This window comes from Silurus meridionalis, chromosome 1 (assembly GCF_014805685.1).
Source record: "Silurus meridionalis isolate SWU-2019-XX chromosome 1, ASM1480568v1, whole genome shotgun sequence".
Taxonomy (NCBI): domain Eukaryota; kingdom Metazoa; phylum Chordata; class Actinopteri; order Siluriformes; family Siluridae; genus Silurus; species Silurus meridionalis.
Window position 1 is genome coordinate 4,371,173 of NC_060884.1, and position 27,155 is coordinate 4,398,327.

The 27,155-nt window shown below is 38.2% G+C and overlaps 2 protein-coding genes across 3 annotated transcripts; both read left to right on the plus strand.

Moving 5' to 3' along the window:
* The first annotated feature begins 272 nt into the window (after positions 1–272).
* grap2b (GRB2 related adaptor protein 2b) lies at positions 273–12,439 on the plus strand. 2 transcript variants are annotated; one of them, XM_046852869.1, is made up of 10 exons: positions 273–419; positions 3,894–4,007; positions 4,997–5,088; positions 6,824–6,943; positions 8,475–8,634; positions 9,013–9,045; positions 9,173–9,244; positions 10,540–10,578; positions 10,732–10,779; positions 11,934–12,439. In XM_046852869.1, the coding sequence occupies exons 2-10, from the start codon at positions 3,930–3,932 to the stop codon at positions 12,108–12,110; spliced, it is 819 nt and encodes a 272-aa protein (XP_046708825.1). In that variant the 5' UTR covers positions 273–419; positions 3,894–3,929; the 3' UTR covers positions 12,111–12,439. The 2 variants fall into 2 exon arrangements, with proteins under 2 accessions (XP_046708825.1, XP_046708826.1); XM_046852870.1 differs by lacking the exon at positions 9,013–9,045.
* Positions 12,440–13,277: 838 nt separating this feature from the next.
* Positions 13,278–25,413, plus strand: LOC124388267 (protein FAM83F-like). Its single transcript, XM_046852868.1, has 5 exons — positions 13,278–13,858; positions 19,242–19,409; positions 20,474–20,595; positions 21,427–22,124; positions 22,739–25,413. Exons 1-5 carry the CDS (start codon positions 13,397–13,399, stop codon positions 22,783–22,785), a joined length of 1,497 nt encoding a protein of 498 aa, XP_046708824.1. The 5' UTR covers positions 13,278–13,396; the 3' UTR covers positions 22,786–25,413.
* Positions 25,414–27,155: the final 1,742 nt, after the last annotated feature.

The following is a 27,155-nucleotide window of genomic DNA, read 5'->3' on the forward strand; positions in this document are numbered from 1 at the left end:
AATTAGAAAGCCTTTGACTTTACTTCGATATTTGGTACTGCTTTTCATTGCATCTCGGCCCAAAGTATATCCACAGCCTAAAACTTGACGATTAAAAGTGCAACATTAGTTTGGTAAGACATAAAAATTTCACCTCGTCGAATAAAATAACAGTCAGCTCTGAAATCGAGGTCCCCAAAGACGTAGTGTGAAGTGTGGTGCTGGTGGTGGGCAGTGGGGGTGGGGGGGTGTGTGTGGTAATTACTTTCCTCTTGTTCTTCCTCTTTTTTTTTTTTCGTTCTGTGAAGCAGCCGAGCGCTCGGCGTAAACTCGACTAGACACCTCTCTATGAATTAAGACTTCTAACGTTAAGTCTGAAGCTGCTGGAGAACAGTGTATTTGGAGCTCGACGAGTGCGTTGGGATCTGGGTGGTGAAAATGTAAGTAGCAAAGCGAAGGGAAGTTCTGGACCTGGGGGGGGACTATATTTTGAGCATGATTGATGAGCCAGAAAGTAGTAAAAAATTTTGGAATGTCATTCTGCAGGCCTTTTGGATGCAAAGGATTTTATTAAGGCAGTTCAGGCAGCATTTGATGATTAATGATGAAAAAAGCAACCAGATGCTCCATTCGTTTCGCTTGAAAATTGCAATACGTGTCTAATTGTGCGGTAATGCTTGAACAGATACACATTAATGATCAGCGTTTCGAGAAATAACAAACCAGTCGCAATCAAATGCTTATTTTTTATGAATACTCAGATGTCATAGTTGCTTGTATTGTAATGAATAGTGTGTGTTCTTATCTATTTATATATATATATATATATATATATATATATATATATATATATATATATATATATATATTAAAAAATTTCTGGCTCTTATACATACATACACTTAAACATTTTAAGCGTCTTCTATCATTTTTGATCTGGATGCTTAAAAAATCGTGGTTGTTGCTTAAGTTATTGAAAGTTTGAAATATGAGCCAGACATCAGCAAGATGGCTTCAGAATAACATTGTAGATTTACACAGGCGTAGAAAACGCACTTTAGTGTAGACTGAGGTCATGAACATATTCAGTGGTGCCAAAAGTAAAATGGGTATTATGAAAGTCGTTCGTTTGGAGTCGATGATTAAATAAAGTGTGTGTGTGTGTGTGTGTGTGTGTGTGTGTGTGTGTGTGTGTAAGAGAGAGAGAGAGAGAGAGAGAGAGAGAGAGAGAGAGTGTTTGCTGCCAAACCACTTGACTTGACTGTCTGCAAACAATTTATGCAAAGCTTCGAAATTCTAGACTGAAGTGTCCTTTCGGTTGCATGTATACATGTGGAGTTTTGCGCCATTTAAAAGGGAGGCTGACAGTTAATGCTGAAAGTAGGCAGTCCTCTCCAGTTTCTTTCTAGTGACCAGGGTCCACACACTCATCCTGGAACAAGAACCTTCTCTGAACAAGAGGAACTGCCACTGAATGCAGTCTTGGCAAGGCTATCAATTGACAAAAGACAATATTGGTGGGATATAAAATTAATAGGATGGTGCCAAAAAAATTATTCTTTTCCAAAAAGGAGTGCATCCTAAAGCATTCCTAGCTATTGATTTATTTGTCTAATTATAATTACATTTGTGAAACAAGTTAGTTCCTGTTATCACTTATATGCGGTTCACTTACTAGCAGTTAAAAGCAGCCAGTTTTTCGCTCTCTCTCTCTCTCTCTCTCTCTCTCTCTCTTTATTTCTCACATACACACTCTCTCTTTTTTGTTTCTCACACTTAATAAGACCCAAACAGCCAGTGTGTCACGCTGCTTTGTGGCATGAGAAACCACAAACATTAAAGCTCTAGAATATGGATAAAAAGAAGAAACCTTTACCATGTCAGCAATTTACACCATTTCTGTTCATATGGAGCAACTTATTCTTCTGTTATTCTCTTATGCAGAAATGGTTCCATATCTAGTGGTAGAAAATTCAAAAACCAACGCAGATACACCATCAGGTTTAAGCATTATTCACGTCAATTGAGTTTTGTTGCTCTGGAGCTTTTAGCAATGGATGTTGTCCCAAAAGCACCTTTTCAGAATCGAATAAATTGCAAAAATATTTTATATATTTAGAAAAGAGTCCCTATAAGTTTAGCCCTAATGTACAAGCCAATGGTGTGAGTGGTAAAGAAAAACATGGATGGTATGAGGAAGAAACCTTGAGAAGAACCAGGCTCAGAATGGGACTCATCCTCATCTGGGTTACACCTAATGTCCATTTATTTTTGTTAAATTTTTTTTTAGCTGTTCACTGTTCATGACAATTGCTACCATAAGTCATGATAGCAGATTATTTATATTAATTTCATTGGTAGCTCACTGGTTGATGCATTGAACTTTGGCCCAGAAGGTCATAACCTCCACTAAACCAAGCGGCCACTGCTGGGCCCTTGAGCAAGGCCCTTAACCCTCAACTGCTCAGTTGTAATTGCAGTTGTAAAAAGTCGCTCTGGATAAAGACATATGTCGATGTCTAAATCCATCCTCATGGTTCTTGATTATAACCTTCAACAGTTATATCATTGATCTGTTCATGTGGAACCATACCAGCTGTACTGAGTGGTTTCCGATCGAAAAATACATGGTAATTTACCAGAAGAATCAGGCAGGTACGGAAAGAAGAACGGTACAGGATCTATGGTACCTCAGGAACAATGTGTAGCGAAAGAAAATAGATCTAAAGCATAAGAATGCATGTAAAGCATGTCTGGTTGCCAGGGATTGCATATTTAACTATCATTTTACAAATTTGCATGGTAGCGATACAAATTTGGACATCTGGAGTTGCGAATGTGGTTCAGGATGGCATCATGTGCAACCATGAATAAAGTAACCACAATGTACCTAAGGTATTTTGTAGCTTTATTATAAAAATTAGATGATGTACAATGTTTGAATGCATGGAAAACATTACATACATGGCAGCCATTCCAGGAATCCAAGAGTCTAAAAGTTCAGAATTGGTCATGCTGTCTGGACTGAGGGATGGCAAATGGGGAAGTGGTAGCTTAGAGTTCAAATGAGTTCAAATCCTGCTGCCACTTCTGGGCCCTTGACCTTTAACTGCTCAGTTGTATGTATGAGATAAATGTAAGTTGCTATGGATAAGGGAATCTGCCAAATGCCGTAAATGTAAGTGGGGAGGTGGTAGGTTAGTGGTTAAGGCATTGGACTTTAGCTCCTAAGGTCGTAAGTTCAAATCCCGGCCACACCCCTAATCTCCATAGCTCTGGATAAGGGTCTCTGCCAAATGCCATAAATGTGCACAGTCTGTGTCTGCTATCTCAGTGACATCATGAATGTCTGTGAGTCTGTGCAAAAGAGGGCAGATTTCTCCATGCATGTTACGCTTCACTATACTGCTGAAGGAAGAACAGTTGCTGACTTATCAGAGGAAGCACATGATAGCTTTCGCTCTCCCTGGTTGGTTGCTGTTGTGTGATAGGGTTAGCTAGTGGGGGGGAATTCGGGGAAAAAACACCAGCAGATTTAGGTATTACAGTAATTTGTATTGAGTAATGCATTATGTTTACTGAACTTCACAAATGCTATTAAAAGGCAACTAACATCAGATATCGGCTGATCAATATCAAGAAGGAGAAATGTTTTTTTTATTGTTTGTTTGTTTTTAGGCCTTTACCAGCTTTCGTGTCATGTTTTACTTTTTCACTTTCTCCTCAGAATTTCATGAATATTTGCAGAATAGGAAGTCTATTTCTAGAGCTGTACTTTCAGACTATATTAACAAAAGCAAGTTGAAAAGGGCAAAACAACATAATCTCTAATGAGCTCTCTCTATCACACACATACACACACACACAAATACTAACTATCTGTGTGTAAATCTATGTGTGTGTCTTTCTTCTAGCTTCCTCTCTCTCAGAACCCATGAGCTGTCTCCATCATGGAGGCAATCTGCAAGTTCGACTTCACCGCCACAGCCGATGATGAGCTGAGCTTCAGGAAAGGAGACCTAATTAAGGCAAGGCTGGATGTCCTTATAAGTCAAATATATATGCAATCTTAATAAATGAAAGAGAGAGAGAAAGAGAGAGAGCTCTCCTTTCCCATTATAGTCCATAAATATTACCTATATACAGATAATACCTAAACATTTGTTTAGATGGAGGGTCATGTGTGGTTTATACAAATGTGTGTTCTTTATGAGCAAAATGCTTCTTTTATAATGATCAAAACCTGGAGGGCTCCATGCATTAAGATGAGCAACTCAAAACTTTGGACTAATTGGGGTCAGAAGTGCAGTAAAAGTCGCCATAATACTCTCATTGAAAATTCGTATTCTTCCGAAATGTCACAATTGTCTATATCAGGATTACTATAGGTTTCACAAAGTCAAATTTAAGAGTTTTTAAGACCTTTTTAAGACCATTAAGAATGAAATTCAAGACCTATATCATAACATCGAGAAGACACAAAAATAGGCTGTTAGCAACTAGCAATTGTTTAAACCAGGTATTATTAAACTTGCACTTTCCCATAGCTAGAAAATAAAATCCGTTTTATGTCTGTGATACAATTCAATAACAGAAAGCTGATTGGCTGTTGCACGTTGGTCTCATTTGTGGTTTTAATACAGCAAAGTATATTAGGACTAGCGAAAGAAAGCTCTACAACACCATGGAAACTAACAAACAAAAACAATATGAAAAGCGATATGATATAAAAACAATATAATAATTTTTATACCAATGTTTTATTTAATTTTATTTTAGACTTTTTTTAAAGCCCTACAGAAACCCAGTACATACATACATACATACACACACACACACACATATATATATATATATATATATATATATATATATATATATATATATATATATATATATATACACACACACACACACACACACACACACACACACATATACACACAAGCACAGTATATATTAAAATGTGTGTGAGCTTCATGTTGGTAATTAGCATGTATGATGCATTTCTCTGCAGATATTGGGTACTAAGGACGACTGGTACAGAGCTGAAAAACATGGTCAGCAGGGCTTCGTTCCAAGAAATTACATTACCCTCGACTGCCCCAGGTTATTATGATGGCTTTATGGGGAATGGATGATTGGGGTGGGTTGGAGATGTGGTTGAGGATTGCTGTAGCAAAAGTGATTAACATTGGGCTGTTTGAGACTACAGCCTTGAAAACACCAGCAGAGACACATAACGTAGGTTGAGGTAAAATTTCCATAGACAGATATGGAGGTTTTACACGTTTTAAGCAACATTTTATGTCCACTTGAAAGATTTATTTTAAAAAGTGGGCAATTCTAGCTGGCAATTATTTACTCAACATGTATACACACTATGTGGACAAAAGTTTGACACCCAACCGAGATTCGTATGTGCTTTTTGAACTATGCCATTCAACAATTAATCCCCATTTTCCATAATAATATATTCTACTCTCCTAGGAAGACATTTCACTAGATATTGGAGTGTGCTTTTAGAGATTTGTGCTCATACGGCCACAAAGGTATTAGTGTTGATGTTGGGTAAAGAGGCCTGGGGTGCAGTCAGCCTGAAAAAATTCATCTCAAAGGTTTTCAGTAGGCCACTTCAGATCTTTCACCCTAACCGATTGAAAGCAATTTTCATGGAGGTAGATTTGTGCACATGGGGAAGTGTCATGCTGGTTCAAGTAAAGGCTAAATTTTATGCTACCACATCCGAAGACATCTTATACATCTGTGTGCCTTAAATTTGTAATTTTGTCCATATGGTGTATATATTCGGATTATGGGAAAACTATATAGATCCATAAAATCAGTCCCAAAAAAACAAACAGATATCTGTTTGTTTAAAACAAACAAATACACAACTAAGGCTTATTTGCATTGCATTTTCCTGACTAATTGTCTTAAGTGGAATGAGAAAAGTAATAAACAAAAAGCCACAAAAAAATTAAGTTCCAGAAACCAGACAAAACTATTTGCAATTATTTAGAACTATTATTATCCTTAACTAGAGCTTGGCCAAATATAGTCAAGTCAAGTTTATTTCTATAGCACTTTTCACAACAGACATTGTCTCAAAGCAGCTTTACAGAAATACAGATAAACGTATAGCAAGAAATCTTAGCCAGAGAAGAGTAAGGATACAAAAACTAAGATGTTGTTAGCTTCTTTAAAAGAGTTCCTGATTGGCTGGGAAACAAGGATCAGGTGTTAATCATCCTACCATATAAAGAGGCTGTTGGTGTTGATGGTGCAGGCTGGGACATGGAGTTTGTTGCATATATGTTATATAATGGAATGCTAATTATTTATTTAGGATTTTACAGACTAAATGGAAATGATACCTTCAAATTCAAAGTTCTATATTTAATTACATACCAATTTCATTACATTTTTTAATTTAGGGATTATTTAAATAATTATAATAATAAGAAGAAGAAGAAGAAGAAGAAGAAGAAGAAGAAGAATTGCACATCACCACTTTTAAAAATTAAAACCAATTTTATTATTATTATTTTTTTTTTTTTTTAATAAATAAAAAATTATAATCCTGCCCCCTGCTCTCAGGTATATTACCATTTAGAAAATCATTGGTATCACTGTCTAGAGATTTCAAAGTCACACATCTCTGGAATAATAATGAATTTTTTATGAATATGCTGCTTTCATTTTAGCCATTACCAGATGTCTAATGAAGCTGCTAGGAATATGACATTTTTATAGTGATACAAAAGCAGTCACAGTGCAGAAATGGTGTATCTGCTGTGTATTTATTGATCCTAGTGTTCTAAGGTCAGCTCTTTTCCTGTAGCTGGTATCAGGAAGATATGAGTCGCCGGACGTCTGAGAGCACTCTCATGCCGCAGGCCATAGGAGCGTTTATCATCCGTGGAAGCCAGAGTTCTCCGGGAAACTTCTCTATCTCTGTCAGGTGGTGCACTCACAGTCTAACACTGAACCAACAGGTTTTCTCAGACACTTAATACTTAACACCTAAACCCATATTATGGATTAGATCATTGTTTGTTATTGTTATTTTTACTGTAAAACTATTGCATCTTTAACATTCTTTAGACATGTAGTTGTTTTGTAATTGACTGGTTTAGTGTAGACTAATTTTCTCTTCACATTAGTCCCTGTGCAAAAGGGCTTTCCCTTTTGTAGGTGTGCTCCCAGGTACTCTCAATCCTATGTAAATCCACTTCCATTTAATCCACTGCAGCCCTCCTTTGAAGTGAATCAAGCATAAATCCACACACAAAGCCTTCAGACATGGGTTAGCATACAGAGATCGACTTAGCCTGGGAAAGTACTGTTGCTAAAAAAAAGTAGCAGCTGAGCCGGTTTAGCTAGCTTGCTCGTTGTGTTTAAACTTTCACTAATGAGTCAGAAAAACTAATATAGGCAGCGTTGGCATCGCCCTCATCGGGTTCCTCAGGATCCTGTTTGATAGTATTTCTGTGTATATTAGCGAATGTTTCTTTTTCAGTGGAGTCCAGGTTCTTGCTCATTGTATGGTGTACAAATATAGTTTCACTGTACAGAAAAATGACCATCAGATGATTATACACCGAGTGCTATTAAACAGTATTGTGCAATATTAAAAATGAGGTATAATACAAGGCAAGTACCATGGTAGTGCTAATGACAAGGGACAAATGGTATTAAGAATGCTAAGAGCATTAATATTGTACGGTACAGGGTTTTTTTTTTTTTACGTGGGACAAAGTGGGGATGTAAAATCAATGTCTGAGTTCAGAAGGTTGACAGCTGATGCAATGAAACTGCTAGTGTGACAGCGAGATCTCCTGTAGAATGTGCCAAATGGTAGAGGATTCAAATGACCGTGGTTGGGGTGAGAGGTGATTATACTTCTCACCCTCTGTAGAAGTTCAATGTTAGGAAGCTGGAGTTAGATACGATAAAGCACCCCTGGAGCACCAAGGTGCTTGCTCAAGGGCCCAAAGTGTGGGTTTGGTGATAGTAGGGCTTAAACTCCCATCCTTCCAAAGGGTATCCCAGCGTTTTAACCTCTGAGCTACCACTTTCTTCATTTGCAATGACTGTCTTTGATGTAAGGTATCTAAGCAGATGCACGTTTAATGGTGCAAACACTGACCTCAAAGTCCCATAGTGCAATGCAAGCACATGATGCTAAGTTAGTGAATGCATCAATTGTCAAGCTAGAGATCTATGAGGTGGAGATGGAGCAGTTTAGGAGTAAGCTAAACCACTTAAGTGCTGCTGCATCACTTCCTTTAAAGGAAGATGAAATCCCTCTGCAATACTATGCAGTAGTTGGGATGCAATGTGGGTTAGAAAACATTAAGCAAAGCAAAAGCAGACCAACATAGAAACAAAACAAACTATTTGTCTAGGACACCATTGGGTCTATTTGCCTATTAAATATTCATCTTGCTTGACCTATTAGTAGAATGAAAGTATTGTTCTTTATCCTGTAGGCATGAATCTGATGTGCAGCATTTTAAAGTGCTCCAGGACAACACAGGGCACTATTTTTTATGGGCTGAGAAATTTAAGTCACTGAATGAACTCGTGGAATACTACACGGTCAATTCGATCTCCAAGCAGAGCTCTGTACGGCTCTTCTCTGAGCAGCGGGTGAGTGGATGTCGGAACTTTCTCTCTGACCAGGCAAATAACAGGGTTTTTGATAAGAAATAAATAGATGACATAGCAGGTAGATACCTGTATCCTCAAACAAATGCATAAATATGGAATAAACTGTCGTAATTGAGCAGCTACGTAATAGCTGACACTGGAGACTGCTTCCAAAAAAAATATGTATTCATAGAAGTTATTCATTTAAAGTACAATTTGATTTCTTAGAAAACAGCTTTAATACCAACAACTCTAGTACGATGCAAAGTACAGTCTGAAATAAGAGTATGGATGAACCAACAGTGCATCGTGATCATTATATCACATTGATTTTTATCTCGATTTAAATAAAAATACGTTTTATTTGAATGTTTTCAGAACGCTGCTCCAGATCCCAGGCCGGTTCCTCAGGTGCACTGCTGATGCTCTTTACTTTTGATTAGATATTCTTGTAATCAAAAAGGTTTAGTGTAGCGGAATAAGGTTTGATCGAAGTTTTGCCTGGAAATATGCAAACGGTTTGTGTGGTCATTTGCAGGAGAGAAGACGGATAGATGAGGTACAGAGCAGACCATTGCCTCGTCCTGCAGAGGCTTTTTCACCTCCACGGGTAACTACACAAAGATACACATACACACACATTTCTAGAAGCTTGTCACATTAAAAAAACTCGGCATTTAGTTCCATCCTATGCATCTCATTTGCACATGTTCATAGGTTTCATTTACCAATTGCTACTCAAGGTTTTATTCACATAATACATTATTATGTGATTATGTTAGTATTGGGATTAGGGTTGTTACTAGGGGTGTAACGGTATACGAAATTCACGGTTCGGTACGTACCTAGGTTTCTGAGTCGGTTCAATTTCAGTTCAGTTGGGTGGAAGGTAATACGAAACAATTTATTGCCTGTGTTTTTTTTTATTAACATTGTTTAATAATTATAAACTTTTTAAAACAATTTCAAATAAAATGGCTGCTTGGTTTTAGTAAAATACATATTATATAAAAATAAAGAATAAATCATAGAAGTTGTGATTTATTAATTCCAATAAATTAAATAATTCTCAAATAAATTAAATTAAATTAAAAAAAATTGTAAGTATCCTTTTCATGCAGCATTGACAATCCCAGCTTGTAGGCCTGCTCAGATTTTTTCCTTACCTAAGAACCTAACTTTTCCACACATTGTCTTCAGTGGTCTTCTAAAAACAGTTTTATCGCATTAAGTTTTTCCTTAATGGTCTATTGAAGAAAAACGTTATGCTCTGAACTTTTGCTTGTCTGTACATAGTAGGCTTTATTACTTTTTATTTATTTATTTAAAATACGCTGTCTTTTTGTATTAAGCTACGTTGAGCGTTTTTCACTTTTTAGAAATTCCCTACTGAACACCTTTGGGATGAATTGAAACACCGATCGCCCCCCAGCTCTCTTCATCTACATCAATACCTGATTTTGCTAACCAAACGGGAACGGGTTTAGAAATCAGGAATGTTTACATAGAACTGGTATTGGTATTGATATCGACAATACTGTTCTTGGAATCGGATCATACTTGCCTAATTTGGTGAGAACAATAAAGCAGAACAATAAAGCAACAGTTCCTTACCAATCAAAATGGAGCATGATGGTTTGGGCGGGGATTTCAGGACAGAATTGTAGGAGAGGCCGTAGTCTTTAAATGAAAGCTGAGGTATTTTAGACTAGACCTGAAGAGTTTTGTGAAAAAAACTAAAAGTTTGAACTATGGAACTATTTTTATTTGTGTATCTGTTTTAAATGTGGTTTACATTTCCTGTTATAGCAACAAGTACGGTTGACTGACAGTGTGTCGTGCTTATCATAGTTATCATACTTAATTCCTTTTTTTTATATTCACACAAAAATATTGTTTTTTCAGGGCATTGCTCCAGATCCCAGGTCGGTTCCTCAGCCTCAGGTACTGTTCTGTTGCTTGTCTTTAATCTTAAATTCTTCTCATTCCAAAAAATAGTAGATGAATGAATGAACTTCACTTGACTGGACGTGGACGCAAAAGATGTGTGTTCATTTGCGTTTCCGTGTGTGTTTATGTGTGGGTGCTCTCTTGCAGGAGAGAAGAGCTTTCCCTCATCCTGCAGAGCTTCCTCCACCTTCACAGGTAAAGAAACACACACACTCGCAGTGAGCATTAGAAAGTAGCAGAATGGAGAAATTGGTGTCCCCTTTTGAATCTCCTTTATCTCCAATTATTATATATTTTCTATTATATTTATTATATATTAGTTTCTTGTGTAATACATATGCGGTGGTATCAAGAAGATCCGTGATTAATGTTGCTGACTGGTGCTATTTGGTCCCCTGGTGGTCTAGTGGTTAGGATCAAACATGCGGATGATCCACTGTGGTGACCCCTAACGGTAGAAGCCGAAAGAAAATTATTATTATATTTATTACTGGTGCTATTTAGATGATTACTATGTCTGCGATTTCATCATGGACAGCCAGTTAGAATGAAGAGAAAACATGAAATTCTGCATGAAACCAGGCAAATCTGCCACAAAAGTGTTTGACATGACATACGTCGATGCTGCGATGAGACATTCGAGGTGTTTTAAGTGGCACACGCATTTCACGAGAGGAAAAAATCAGGATCAGGAAAACCTTCGACGAGCTCAACCCCGGAAAATATCGAAATAGTTCAGCAACTTGTGCATAACGATCGTCGGGGAACAATCCACATGATCCACTTCCGCACCCACCCTACTCACCAGATGTGGCTCCTGTTCACCGTTTTGACACCATTGCGGAAATCCAGCGTGAAACTTTTTGATACCACCTCGTAAACATGTAACATACATGACCACATTTTACATCTGAACTACAACTTCCTCAAAGTGTCTGGTGTTTGGGGGACATGGGGGCAACTCCGCTTTGCATGTCATACCTATTTTTGGATCCTGCAGACTTTCTAAGTGGTGAAAGTGTAGAGATTAGTGTTGGGTTTTGTTGCCTAATGTCACGTTGAGAAAACGCTTCAGGATGCAAATGCAGAGTTTTTTTTTTTCTTTTTAATAAACCAAGCCAGACAAATCCAATACAAAAGACAAGAGTCGTAGTCAATGAGCAGCAAAGGTCAGGCAATGATCAAATACTGTGAGTCAATATGAAAAGGGCAGTCATAAGTATAAGGCTTTGGTAAGGCAGACGTATAGAAACAAACACTGGGCAATTTTCATGGTGTGTGTGTGTGTGTGTGTGTGTGTGTGTGTGTGTGTGTGTGTGTGTGTGTGTGTGTGTGTGTTGTATACACAGGCACCCCTTGTGAAAGTAAAGGCTCTGTATGACTTCATAGCCGAGGAGCAGGATGAGCTGAATTTCAGCGCCGGCGACATTATAGACGTTCTGGACCAATCAGAATCCTTCTGGTGGGTTGGACAGCTACGAGGGAGGAAAGGACTCTTCCCTACCAACTACATCACTCTTTTATGAGTGCACACAGCCGTAAACATACGTGTCCATTTTTCATCTTTGTATTTATTTATCGCTGGTAATGTGTTCGCTTTTACCCAGGAGAAATGTCGTGTGGGGATTTTGTGTCGCCTTGAAATAAACACTTTAAATATTAAAGACCTTCCTATAAATGCAGTGTTTTAAAGAATAGCCCAGCTGACACATACACACCCTGTGATGACTGTACTGCAACTGTCATTAGTTCCTGTTGTCACCTCCCGCCTTTGTCAAATTCATTTTGAGTGACTTTCTCTGTGATGTAACCGAAGAGGTAAAATGCTGTTGAATAAAATACAATCGTATTAGTATTGATGGATTTTTATGAAAGAAATGTTTAAAATAAAAGAAAAATATGAATGAAGATTAATAGAAAACAATAAAAATTAAATGTTGCCATCTTAAAAGCAAGTCAAAAGGACACCATCGATTCACTATTATTATTCACTATAATAAATTCCTGTTAGCACATTATAGCAGTTACACTATATGGACAAACATATTGGGACACCAGACTTTTCCAACCATATGTGCTTCTTTCCCAATATCTAACCACAAAGTCAGAAGTGCACAATAATATAGAATTATTGCAATGGCGGGCCAAGCATTTGGTACCTGGGCCTTCAGTGGGGACGTACCCGACTTAATCCACCTCTTAATCCCACCACTATCACGTCGCAATTATAGAGACCATCAATACTGTACAAAAACGCAATATAACAACATTTTGCATATGGAAGGTGAATACAATTTTACTAAAGCAAACTCCAAACCTCTACACTACAACCGCAACACTGTCATGTTGGAACAGGTTGTTATATTAGTTCAGGTTGAGGTTCTAGTTCAGGTTCAGGTTCAGGTTCTAGTCCAGGTTTGGGTCTTCTAGTCTTCAAATGATGGGAAAAATCGCATGCAACCGCATAGAAAAGCATCGTATACAATTACACAAAAGTTTGTGGTCACCATTTGGAAAAGAAGCTGGTTGGAAAAGTCACGTGCCCCTGTCCATGAAGTGTACGTAATAGTGTACCTGCTTAATGACGTCATAGTGGAAGGGCTTTCCCGGAATTTCAGGGGATTTCTAGGAAAGCCAATGAGCGTGAAGATTTTTTTAATGCACCCACGCCCTCCTGTAAGGCTCACCTTTGGCGCGTACACAAAGGTGAGGACCAGAGCGCTACTTCCGCGCTGGTGAGAACTTCAGGTGAAGAACCGAAAAAATAAAGAAAGCGTCGGGGGGTGGTTGAGAGAAGACACCGAGAGCAGCGATGGCCGAGTCGCAGTTAGAGTGCATGGAAGACGGCCGGATCGTAGCGAGCATCCCGGAGTCGAGGCCAGAGTTTTATTACAGCGAGGTGCACCGCGCCGCGCTCGAGGAGCTGCTGAGGAACGGCGACGACGCGTTCAAGAAGCGGCTGCGCGACAACGATGCCCGGGACTTCCTGTCGCCGCGCGAGATCGACGCGATCCGGAGCACCGCGGAGCGCTACGACGCGCACGAGGACGACGACGCCGGAGCGCGCAGAAAAGGCGCCGACGACTCCACGTCTATGCGCTCGACCTACTGGCCCCAGATGTCCGACACGGACTTGCCGCTGCTGGACATGGGCTGGCCCAACACCGGCTTCTTCAAGGGGGTCACACGCGTAATCGTGCACATGCACCCGCCCAAAGACAACGGACCGCACCTTAAAGAAGTTGTCCGAAGGCTGATCCAAGAAGCGCACAAGGTTTGCAGGTTCCTCCAAAACAAGAAGGGCTTTCACAAGTGCATCTCACTCACAATATACACTCTCACAACAGTTACAGCATATGACATATGAAGCCCTTATCCAGATCGACTTATTTATACCACTGAGCATCTATGGAGTCTTGCTCAGGGGCCCAGAAATGGCCCTTTGGTGTGGCTGGGATTTAACCTCATGATCTACAACTCCAATGCTTGATTTATGAATAATAGTTTACATATTTATTTATATATTGTGTGCCTCCAACAGTTTACTGAAGAACCACATTAGGCTGGAATAGTCAGGTGTCCCAATAATTTTGGCCCATTTAAGTAGCTAAGTTTCTTGCTACCATGGGAAAGTAATAGCTCAGTTTTTAAGGCTCTGGATTACTGATCTGAAAAAGTCGGGGTCATGGCGTAGCTGTAGGGCCCTTGAGCAAGGCCCCAACCCCTTTGTGCATGCGACAAGTATAAAGCCCCCTTTCTGATCAAATCGAAATTCTGATTAAATAGAAATTAAAAAAAAAAAAAAAACAGGTCCATCAACTGCATTAACAGACAAACAGAACTATCGCTTTCATTTCATTTCATTTGAAGCACGTGTGCTGGAAAAACCTCAAGGAAGAAACACGAGTACATTCACACATAGCATACGTTTTTTCGACGTTGAATATTCGTTCGATTTCCCTATAAGGCTTCGTTGTTTAAATGGAATTAGTACTTATTATGGCTTTCATAATTAGTTGCATCAATGGATTATTTCTATGTTCAGTCAGACAGATACTTCATAGTATTTTAAATATATATATATATATATATATATATATATATATATATATATATATATATATATATATATATATATATACTGTATATAACATTCATCTGATTGATTCAGACTTTATTTAAGGTTTATTCCTTTATAAAACCAGGGATAAACCAGATCGAGTCAAGGGGTCAAGGCAAAATTATTATTATTAAAAAAAAAAAACAAATAAAAATCACATCACATCACATCACATTTCTTCTGCATATGTTTTAAAGACCCCTGGATTTCTCCTGATAAATTTTAAAGTGCTATAAACAGTGCATCTCATTCATTCAGTCAAAAATTTCTGCTAAATGCCACAAATGTAAATGTAAACAAATGAGCTCTGTGGTTCTAAAACTGTAAATCAACGTAAATTCATTGTGCTACAAAAATTGAATGTCTATTACCAAGATTTTGGTTGTTTGTTAACAAGCGCTTTTTTTGTGCTGGTAGATTTTGGCACCAGTTATAACTATATATCTGTAGTCTATTATTCGAAAATTAATAATATACACTCGATTTTGTGCGACAAAGTTTATGGACACTTGACAATGGTTTGTTTGTGCTTTTTAAACACCTCATTCCACATTTGGTCCTCATTATCTGTTATAATATCATCCATTGTTTTTGGAAGATTCTCCACTAGATTTTGGTGTCTGTATGTTTGTGTGTGTGTGTGTGTGTGTGTGTGTGTGGAGATTAGGTACTGATGTAGGGTTTGGAGGCCTGGGGCATTGTCATGCTAGAACAGGTTTGTGTAGAACAGGATTGTGATAAGGAAGCGTAATGCGATGATAGTGAAAGACGTATAATTGTGTGCCTTCAGCTTTGCGGTAACAAAACGACATATCACTGGAATCTCAGGTGTTGCAATGTTTTTATCTGTATATTGTAACTACGATGAAAACATGTGATGCTAAAGCCCACAAGGTTCCTGCTAGCGCTTAAACATGATTCCGTACCAAAAAGTTCCCACCCATTGGACATTAGTTACATTAGACTGTAAATTGTATTTATACTTAATACTATTTTTTGAAACCAGGGATGATTTTATAAACAAGCTCGCTGTTACCTTTACTGTAACACACACAAGGTGCAGGTTGGTTCATTTTTCATGCATGAAGGCTCTAAATACACAAGAACTTTGTCAAGAACTAATGACAAAGATGCTTTTGTTTATTTTTATATGTATTATCAAGACACAAAGACTTCATTACAAACTATATACAGTAGTTCACTAGTATTGGTTGTAGTCGTAGTCTTGTAGCTGCCTTCCAAGTCACTGAACTTGTATTTTTTTGGGCATGTAGTTGTTGTGAGTTCAAGTTCTAACAAGCTTCAGGCCATTTTTGTTTCTCTAAGCACTTCCTTGGAAAAAAAAAAACGGATCAGTTTTAGTCAGCCAACAGGAATGTCATTCTATTTTATCTGAACCGAGTGTGTGGGGCATAAACACCACTGTGCAAAACAAATCAGAGTACATTCAATTTTTTAAACATTTCACACGACATATTTTTCAGCCATCGGAATGTTTGTTTAATGCCGTTCTAACATATTTGAATGGATGCAAATCAGTAATATGCAGCGTGTTTTCTTAATGAATCATTTGAAAGGAGCACATTGTTAAGCAAATGAACGTTCTGATGGTGTTACATAAAACACAACAGTTGACTTTGTTTAGGTGGGGTATTAGGATTTAAGGCGTACCTTGTTCAGCAAGACTATCATTACCTAAACTTGTATATATATATATATATATATATATATATATATATATATATATATATATATATATATATATATATATAATATTATTCATCTGATCGAAAAATACTTCCATTGTCAAAACCAAGACCAGGGCTAAACCAGGTTTAGTCAAGACTGAGTCATAGGGTTGAGGTGAAACCAAGTCAAGTCCAAATGAAGCTAAACCAAGTCATAATGGAAACCACAAACCAGCACTCTTAAGATTTGAGCTAAATAAAAGAAAAGACACAACAATTTTATTACTGTTTTTACAAACACTTGGGAAAGATCAAGCACACAAACACACCATACACCACATTGCCAAAAGTATTGGGTCACCTAGTCATAAGCATCGTATGTCCTTTTTGAGCATCACATTTTGCATTAAGTCTCAATTTTCTCTTTTAATTTCTCCCACTTTTCTTGGTAGATGTTCTACTAAATTGTGGAGTGTGCTTTTTAGCTCATTCAGACACAGGGGTGTTAGTAAAGTCAGGTAGATGTTGGTGAGGAGGCTTCGGGTGCAGTGATCAACGTTCCAGTTCATACCAAAGGTGTTTGGTATGAACTGCAACTCATGCAGAGGATATCTTCATGGAGTTTGTTTTGTGCACTGGGGCATGTTTATGCTGGAACAGGTTTTGGTCTCCTGGTTCAAGTGAAGGGAAAGTGAAGGGAAATATGAAAAAATTAAAAAGTTGATCTAAAATAATAAAGCTGATTACTGGTATTCCCCAGAGGTGGAAAGAATTACTTCAATTACATTTTACTAGGTAAAGTTACAGGTAGACGGTAGAGGGCATTTCGCTTTCAGCTGGGTCTGCATCACTGCCACCTGGTTTGTCCGTCTCCATTGTTTTGTTTAACTTTAGTGTGTTTGTTCTCCAACCATCAAACAATCAGTGCAGAAGTTTTCAGGGCATGATTTTTTTCCCCTTGCATTATTTTTATTTATTAATTTTGTTTTTAATGGATATGATTTAAAAGGTAGTTAAGTACAAAACCTACTTAAGTTACAGTAAAATTACAGACTTTAAAAATTACTTTAAAATGCACATAAACACAAAAAACTGCTTAATTACAGTAACATGAGTAAATATAACTTGTTACTTTCCACCTCTGATATTCTTTACAATAATTAAATCCACAATTATTTAGCTTAATAGAGCTTTTTTAGTGACTTATCTATATCTAAACCCTTATTCCCAGCAAATACAATTGTTTAAATATAACTGAGCAGTTGAGGGTTAAGGGCCTTGCACAGGGGCCCCAGCAGGAACAGCAGCTGGGATTTGAAATCATGATCCAACATCGTAACCACTGAGCTACAGTACCATTCCCCAATTCATATCATCAGAAAATAATAGATTGATTGCTCTTTTTTTTATTTATTCGAAAAATGTTTGATAGTAACCATTGTTCCAGATGTTTCATCACCGGGCTGAAGTTTTTTCATCTGGTTGGTCCTATCATTTTCTTTAACAGTGGTTTTTACAGTTGTTCTGGCCATTTCTTGTTAATAATTTACACACACCCTGTTGTATTCTTTTATTTGCGTAACCTTTTTTTAGCCCTGTTCATAACTTTGCTTTCGTTTTAAGGTATGTTCTTATGCATGGGTGTGTATCTCGACATATACACAGTGAGCATGTGAACAATTTTTAAGTGTATTCCGCTTTTAAAAAATCAAATGAAAAACAGCAATCCACTGATAGATCATGTTTGATTCATATCAAGTTTGATTAAAGCAGCAGCTCAGGTGTGTCTTATCGATACCCCGATATCACACCAGCCATATCAGATGTTTTTTGCTTTCTGTTTGAAAGGTCATGGATACTTCTCGTAAGTGAGGGCTGCTTGGGTTATTGTTTCAGTACCTAAAAATAACCCTTATAATAAGGTTCACTTAAAAAGAAACTGCATGTAGCCACGATAATATAGTATTCAGATTGTTATTGGTACAACTTACACTCTTCCTTGAAGATGTTACACTAGATTTTGAAGCGTCCTTGTGGAGATTTTTGCTTATTCAGACATATAGGTGTTAATAAAGTCATGTACTGATGTAGGTAAAGTGAGGGGGCCTGGGGTGCAGTCAGCATTCCAATTCTTCCCAAAGGTGCTCAATAGGGTTAAAGGTCAGAACACTAGAGCAGGAGATCTTCCACTCTGACCCCTTTTCATGGAGCTTGCTTTAGGCACAGGGGTATTGTCATGCTAAAACAGGTTTAGGTCTTCCAGTTCAAGTGAAGGGAAATTTTCATGCTACTGCATTCACAGATATTTTATATAATTGTGTGCCTTCAGCTTCAGCTATTGCGTCTCAAAACTTTTGTCCATATAGGATAGATAGATAGATAGATAGATAGATAGATAGATAGATAGATAGATAGATAGATAGATAGATAGATAGATAGATAGATAGATAGATAGACAGACAGACAGACAGACAGGCAGGCAGACAGACAGACAGACAGACAGACAGACAGACAGACAGACAAAGGGAGGAAGAGAGAGATAGCGAGAGGGAGGGGAAGAGAGAGGGGGGGGACCTCTTGCAGCTGCACTCTGTACGTTTTTGAAATAAATATCTAAAGATAAAGTTTGTTTAGTTTTTTCCAACCATTTTGTATTATTTTCATGACAGATTCATCAGATGTTACATGGAATCTGTGATCATTTTTCATGCTCCAATATGCTGATGATAGAAATCAAATCCTTACAATACTTCATTACTTACATTCATATTTCCTAAATGCCTTATTACTTATTAATCGCATTAGTTGTGAACTTTAGGGTTTCTTTATTGCATGCGTGTGTTTTTCAGGTTATCGCTATTGTGATGGACCTTCTCACAGACCTTCAGATCCTACAAGATCTGCTGGATGCGGCGTCCAAGCGTAGCGTCGCAGTCTACATCATCCTGGACGGTAACGGAGCGCCGCAGTTCCTCAACATGTGTAAGAGACTGGAGGTCAGCCCTCAGCATCTCCAGGTGAGCTGATAATACATAGAACATATACTGTATATATATATATAACAATGAATTAAATAAATCAATTGGAAACCAACATAGTTTCAACATAGAGCATAATAAAGACAAAATATTCTTGTAAATGTTTTAAAGTAATTATAATGTTTTAATTATCAGAAATCACCAGGACACCAAACTGAACTGTTGCTATGTTTCCACACGGACGGTTTTAATTGCCGGATGTGTGCATCATGGCGGATTTTGATGCTTGATTTGAGACTTGCCGCATCAGCAAATGATGATTTGTCAGTGGATTATTATTTTGTAAAAATTTGAGTAAAGAAAGGACGTCGTGAATAAACGTGTGTTGTATTGGAGCTTTCAATTTCGGCTCTTTTATATTTATTTATTTATATTTTTGAATTGAAGAACGGTCAAACAGAAATGTGTGCTGCGTTAATGCACTTGTGTTAATGTGCTATTAATTAATTACACGGGCCAGCCTTTGCTCCCCACATTCTGCAGTGAACCTTGGCCACCCATGACTCTGTCGCCGATTCACTAATGTTCCATCCTTTGACTGCTTTTGATAGATACTGACCACTGCAGACCAGGAACATCCCACAAGAGCTGCAGTTTTAGAGATGCTCTGACCCAGCCGTCTAGCCATCACAATTTGGCCCTCGTCAAACTCGCCCAAATCCTTACGCTTGCCCATTTTTCCTGCTTCTAACACATCAAATTTTGAGGACGAAATGCTCACTTGATGACTAACAATATCCCACTCACTAACAGGTGCCATGATTAAGAGATAATCAGTGTTATTTACTTCAACTGTCATAATGTTATGCCTGATATTGTGCCATTTTTCTCTCTGTATTACAAAGTACTGACACTGAAAACTCCTTTGATAAATTCTCATGTATCCATAGAAAATGTCATCTGTGTGTGTAAAGTCCTTGTGCATAAATGTTACTGTAGCAATTACAATGTTTAAAATGTAAGTAGCTGAAACCAATGTCTGCGAATTCTGCCCACTGTCGTGGTTTACAATTTTAAGAAGGTAAACCACACTGCATTTACAGAACATTCGGACCCGCATGCTGAGAGGCGTAGGACTCGACCTGTCCTATGGGAGAATCCCTGGCTGTCTGAGCAACAAATACATGATTATCGACGGAGACAAAGTGATGTTCGGCTCTTACAGGTGTGTGAACCGGTTCTGTCTGCATTTCAACTCAACCTTTCAACCGACTCTCTGTAACCAAGAATATCCGCAGTGGTGTTATGATCAAATTTGGGTTTAAGGACAGTTAACCTGAGCATGAAAAATGAGCTGTAGTCTACATACATTTCGGAAGGTAGATATTTCATCGAGCAGGATTTTCAGTCTTGCCCACACCGTGTTCCGCAGGAGCCACACCTGATTCCACTTGTTTAATCAGATGAGCGTGGCCTCCAATCAGCCTCCTAAAAGGCTGGAATTGAACCGGCCCTTCGCTGATACGAATGCAGATCCCTGCTGTAGCATTTACATATTGAATAAATGTCTAAGTACCACAAGAGGTCCTGAAATAAATGCTACGTAGCATGTACAAGCGTCTCCTGGAAAATAGCAGCTTGGAAGTAGTCTATGGCAATAAAGGTTAATGACGACGATTTTGCTCATTCGCAAGAGTAATTACCTCAGTACAAATCATGGATTATTAATTGTTAACGTTAAGGAGGAAAAAAAACAAGCATGTTGTTAGACATATTATTAATGTGTGTAAATAAACTTTTAACTGCTTTTCCTCTTTTATCTACCTAATTATTATTGAAGAGATGAATGAAAGGCGACATTATCAAAGACTGGCCATGAAGATTGATTATATGTGCTGTGAAGGAAGTAACTTGTTTTGCAGAAAATTCACAATATATGGATCTCTGATGTACCGGTGTGGTATAATAAAAATTAAACACTTCATTATGTGTTATATGGAAATTATCCAATTGGTGGCAATTTTGCACTCCATAATCTGTCTCTTTTGTCGTCCAGCTTCTCATGGAGTTCATCACGTATGGACAGAAACATAATCACCATCATGTCAGGACAGATTGTTGAAATGTTTGACCGGGACTTCAGGGAGCTTTACGCCATGTCGCGCGAACTCAACCTCTTCAAGGAGTTCAGCCTCGGTAAGCGTAGCACAGCAGCATCTACCAGGATGACTGTACCGACGCGGCCAGTGATTACCGCGACTTCGCGCTTCCAAGTCAGTCTGGGAGACAAGGGGAATTTAAAAGTGCCTGCTCACAAATACCACAACCCCAAATACCTGCTAGCGCTCGGCAACCTTCCAAACGACATCAGCACAGCGCAGGATCTAATCGACAAAATGGAGGAATCTAGACAAAGGTTTGCAGCAGAGGGGAATCCAATAGAAGTAGACAACAACGAGCCGCTGGACTCGCCCACCCCAACGCCATCTGTGAATAGCAAAAAAGGTTCCAGTTTGTCATGTGTACCTTCGAAAAAGAAAAGATTCTCTTTATTGAGAAAATCGAAACAAAAAGGAGCGAAAGAGGAGAAAGCAGATGAGGGAGATCCTGGACCCTCCACTACAACAAATCCCACACCACCCACCACCAGTGGTACCACGGAGGACATTACAGAGGAACCTAGTGCTGAAACATCAACGTCCAAGAAAACAAAGTCCAAAAAGAAGTCAAAGAAAAAGTCAAGTGAAGAGCAGGGTATGTATATTTATAATTATTTACTGATCACTGATAAATCTAAGAATGATGTACATTGTTCCAGTCTAGACTTTGGATGCTTGAAAATTATTCATGTTTAATTGATAGTTTAATTTTACATCCATTCTCCAAATCGCATTTTGATCCAATTAAAGCAATTACAGTGATTGTAAAGTAAAGATAATTTCTATTGTCCTATGCCTATTATGCTAACAATCAACCATGCCATGATTTTTCTTCTACTGGATTTTGCTAATGTTGCTAGGTTTTTTGCTAGCAGGTTAGCAAACTGCAGGTCACCTCAAGGACATTATATGTCTGTCTTTTTGTACATAAAGGGTAAATAAAGTAAGGGAATAGGTCTACCCACTTCAATTGTGATATAATACCAAGTTTTAACTTTGACCTACAAATAATAGTCTACCTATGCAAGAATGTTTAGCCAGCGTATCGTTTAAAGCTCCATAGCATGAATGTAAGGAAAAAATAAAGCAACATATTTTTGCCAGTTGAACATATATAAGCTACAGAGTAAACTACTGAAGCACTACTTATAATGATTTTAAACCTTTTTTTTACTCATTAAAACCTTTTAATACATTTGCTTTTTTTAGGTACGGAAAACGACAAAGGCACCAAGAAGGGCTGTGTCATCTTTTGAAGAGTTGAACGAAACGAATGAGAAAAGAGAAAACGAAATCCACATTTCTCCCTCACACCAAAAAAGGCTAATCGGCCAAAATGTAGCTCATATTTGCTACGAATTGAATCCTTCCTCTGACCTTGTGTTGTACAAACAGTTCCAAATCTCTTTTCTAGGTAAACACAGAATGGGATTTGTTTAATATCATGTACTTGATTACAATATGTTACAGCAAATCTGTATTACTATTAGGGAAATATTATGGCTTACACTTTTATCACAGTGTCTCTCATAGTGATAACTGCCCCATTTTCCTCCCAATTTGCCCATTTGACAAATTCCCATGCACTAGCTCTGTCCCATTGTGCAACCCTGACTAACTAAAGAGTGCTAGCACTGATGCTTGCTTTGAGAAACAACAAGCAAGCTACAAAAGTTTGTTTATGCTACAACATAACGCAAGTAAACATAAAGAAGGAATTTAATATGAGCTCAGGACTACCATGATGCGCTAGCTTTGATATGACTGACCGAAGATGAGTAAGGCAAATTCTAGCTTCTGGGATTCAAACAAATGCAAAGTCAACTGCTTCTTACCCATGATCTTGCTGACAGACTAAAAATGGCCATGTTGTTCTTTAAAAGGGAAGTTTGTGGGTAGGCCAGAGCTAAACCGTAAAATTCCACAGTAGCATACATGCACAAAAAAATATGTGCAGCTACAGCAGGCTAGGCTAAATCGTGCCACTGGGGATTTGATTGTCCCGATGCAGGCAACACAAATTTGGCCAAAGTCGCATCAATGTACAATCCTCATATTGTCCAGGGCCAGCTGTTTCACTGGTCTGATAATGCCATATTTTGATTGGATTCCCTGTAAGTTGAAATGAGCGAGTCAGAGGATCCACACTTGAAAGGGGTCCTCATCTGGGTCATGTCTGAATTTTCAGTGATTATAGTTTCATCATTCATATGAAAACTGGAGTACATTGGAAAGAAAGATGCTTTATTCTTGAGAGTGCATGGTCATGCATGATACAGCGCCCTTTTAGAGCACTGAGGGTTAAGGGTCTTGCTCAGGGGAGTTTGGCAATACCGGGTCTTGGACCCCCGACCTTCTGATTAGTAATTTAGTGCCTTAACCACTATTATTGCTAGACAATAATAGGCCACCGACTGCCTACGTAATTCTACAGTGTAGCCTGGAAAGAAATGACCTCCAGCTGCTACTTTATACCATTCTGTGAATTTTTTATTTGTTTTTTTACCATTGTTGGTGCTATTGTTCTGGTTAAAAAGCAACAAAAAACAACAAAAAACAGATAAAGCTAGTTCACGGCTTACGATGGAGATGCTTTCCAGTGACCCCATCGTAACATGTAAATATGAAGTCGAGACATGGACTAGCCTACCCAGGAGTCTTAAAGAATGTTGATCAGAATGGGGTACTATACTGTCAATTCGGGGTGTCCTCGATTATAGATTTACATAGCCGAATTATATTTGTCAAGTCTTGCCTATAATAAACGGGGGTAAATAATTCATTTACAGAATGAAATTAGAAGAGAATATACCTTTCAAACATCACCAAGACATTAAATATTAAAATCTCGGCTGCCAAAATGCTCCTGTGTCGGTCACGGATTATGGAAGGTGAAACTTAAATCTGTTGGGGGGGTTGGATTTATTTATGCACATTCAAAATATTTATTAAAAGCTTTTTTTTAATATATATTTTTATTTACAGCATTAACCAAACTGGCACGATCCTCGTTTCATAACACAAAGATTAGACTGTGAGGCTGGTATTTGCATCAGGCTCCTTCTAGCAAAGCATCTAATCTTCGACTATTCGTATTTTACACATTACAGTATATAAATTAGCAATACAGGACAAATTAAAGGTACCAAACTTTAGAAACTGTACAGTATATATATGTACTGGACGAGCGCCGGTTCACGATTTAAGGTTAAAGTATACTCTGTTAAGTTTGCCTGCCGCTTGAAACGTAAAATATTTGTACAATTTTCGTCGTAATCATCGTAAGATCGAAAAAAATCACAGAAAGAAACATCGTAACTCAGGGACCATCTGTATAGCATACCATGTCTTGGCTGCATATGTAACTGTGAGGGAAGAATTGTGCTAATATGTATACATTTTTTCACTAGTCATTCTTTCTTACAGGCACGTGCACAGGTAGGGCTCAACCTGTGCAGAGCACATGCCCTTTTTGCCCTTACACTCCGAAGTGCCCTTTTTTTGGTGGTGTTACTAAATAATCTTGATATAAAAAAAGGGAGGGGGGTGCCCTTTTTCAGTTTCAGCACATGCCCCTCAAAAGGTCTGTGCACGGCCCTGCTTTCTTATATTCATTTTTTTCATATCTAGTGGCTGTTTTTTTTTTTTTAAGTCTCAGGGACATTAAGCCTTTAAATGCAGTGTTTAAATGTATTTTATAAAACATTTTGGAACAGACTGTTAGTTTAAATATCGAATTTAGAACATTGTTTGGTGCAATGATGAATTTTTGTGAAGCGTTTCAGCTGTGAAAACAATATAAAGCTGTACTGCCACCTAGTGGTCACTTTTTGTCTTTATAATTATGTAGATTTGAATTAAATATATATGACAGTCACTAAAAATGAGTATGAAAGTGTGTTACTTCCTCCTGTTGAGTGGAGTTTACCACCATGTGCTGTGCGTGAGTCCAGAGTGTGTTGCAAAAGCTTGGACTGCAGAGGGAACAGCAATTCAGGGAAGTGTAAAGAACGCATTCTGCAAGAAGTCTTTAACAGGAAGCAGAGAAACACCGGAAACAGGAAACAGGGCCCAGTGGGGCAAAATAGCACCCTAGCTAAACCACAAAATCATGCGATCATGATGGCTGCATGCTTGCTATTAATAATTAACGTTACTAGTTAATAATGTGGTATGAGAAAGTGGTCTTTTTTAAAACATATATATGTTAAGATGTTTGGAAAGGGTGATTCCATTATCTCAGTTCCATTTAGTCAATATTACATCTTCGAATTTAATTTTTACATAAAAGCACATAAAAACAATACAATGACTGAAAATGTGCGAATTAAAGGACAATTTTAAGTAGAAATTTGAATTTGATGGTCACAACACATCTCAAAAAAGTTAGGACAGGGCCATGTTTACCACTGTGTAGCATCCCCTGTTCCTTTATCAACAGCCTTTATATGTCTGGGAATTCAGCAGACCAGGTTCTGGGATTTTAGGAGTGGAAAATCAGCTGCTAAAAAGTCCTGGGTCTTCTTTGTCATTTTTTTGTCGGTTCATGATGCACCAGATGTGTTGAATGGTGAAAGGCAGGCCAGTTTAGCACCTGGATTCATCTGGATGCTGTTGTTATAGATGCAGTATTAGATTTAGCATTGTCTTGCTGAAATATCCAGCCTTGAAAAGATTGATATTTATAAGAAGTCTGGAATGAAAACATAAAACCTGTACACTGTATATCCCTTTCCAGATGTTAAAACTTCAAAGTCTTCAAAGTTGAGAGTGACATTGACAAAAAATTGTAAAACAAATGTCTTGTGGAGTGTTCCCAGACTGAAAAACTAAAGGTAGACCAATGAACTAAAGCTGTGACAGTGCAGAGAGCGAAAGCTGATCCAACAGAAGAACTACTGTAGCAATTCCATATAAATTCCATAAAATTAATAGAACAATGGAAGAAAATGGCCTGGTTTGATGAATCATGTGGATGGCCGGGTGAAAGTGCATTGCTTTCCCGGGAAAGAGATAACACGAGGATGCACTAGGGGACAACTGCAAGGTAGTGTAACGTTGCTCTGGGCATGCTTTCTGCTGGGAAACCTTGAAACCTGGTACTCATGTGAATGTTATTTTGACACACACCACCCATCTAAATATTGTTATAGAACAAGTCGAACTCTTCATTGCAATATTGTTCAGTGGCCTCTTTCAGCAGGATAATGATCTCTGCAAATCTACGCCACACAGATTGTTCAGGAATTGTTCACAGTGTTCACAATTTACAGGAAATAAAGTGTTTGCTGCTAATATCCTGGTGCCAGACACCCACAGCACCCCTCAGAGGTCTTGTGGAGTTCTTTTGCCAATGGGTCAGAGCTATTCTAGTGGTAGGCACGTGGTTTTAATGTTACATTTACCGCATTTGGCAGACGTTCTGACAACACAAATGAGCATTTGAGGGTTAAGGGCCATGCTCAAGAGCTCAAACGTTGCAGCTTAGTGGTGCTGGGATACGAACTCATGACGTTCTGGTCAGAAGCCCAACATCTTAGCCACTGACCTACCCCTTCCCCTTGATGTTAACGCTGATTGGTTTGAAAGTCATTTAACTTTCTGTGATAGATACTAAATCGACTCA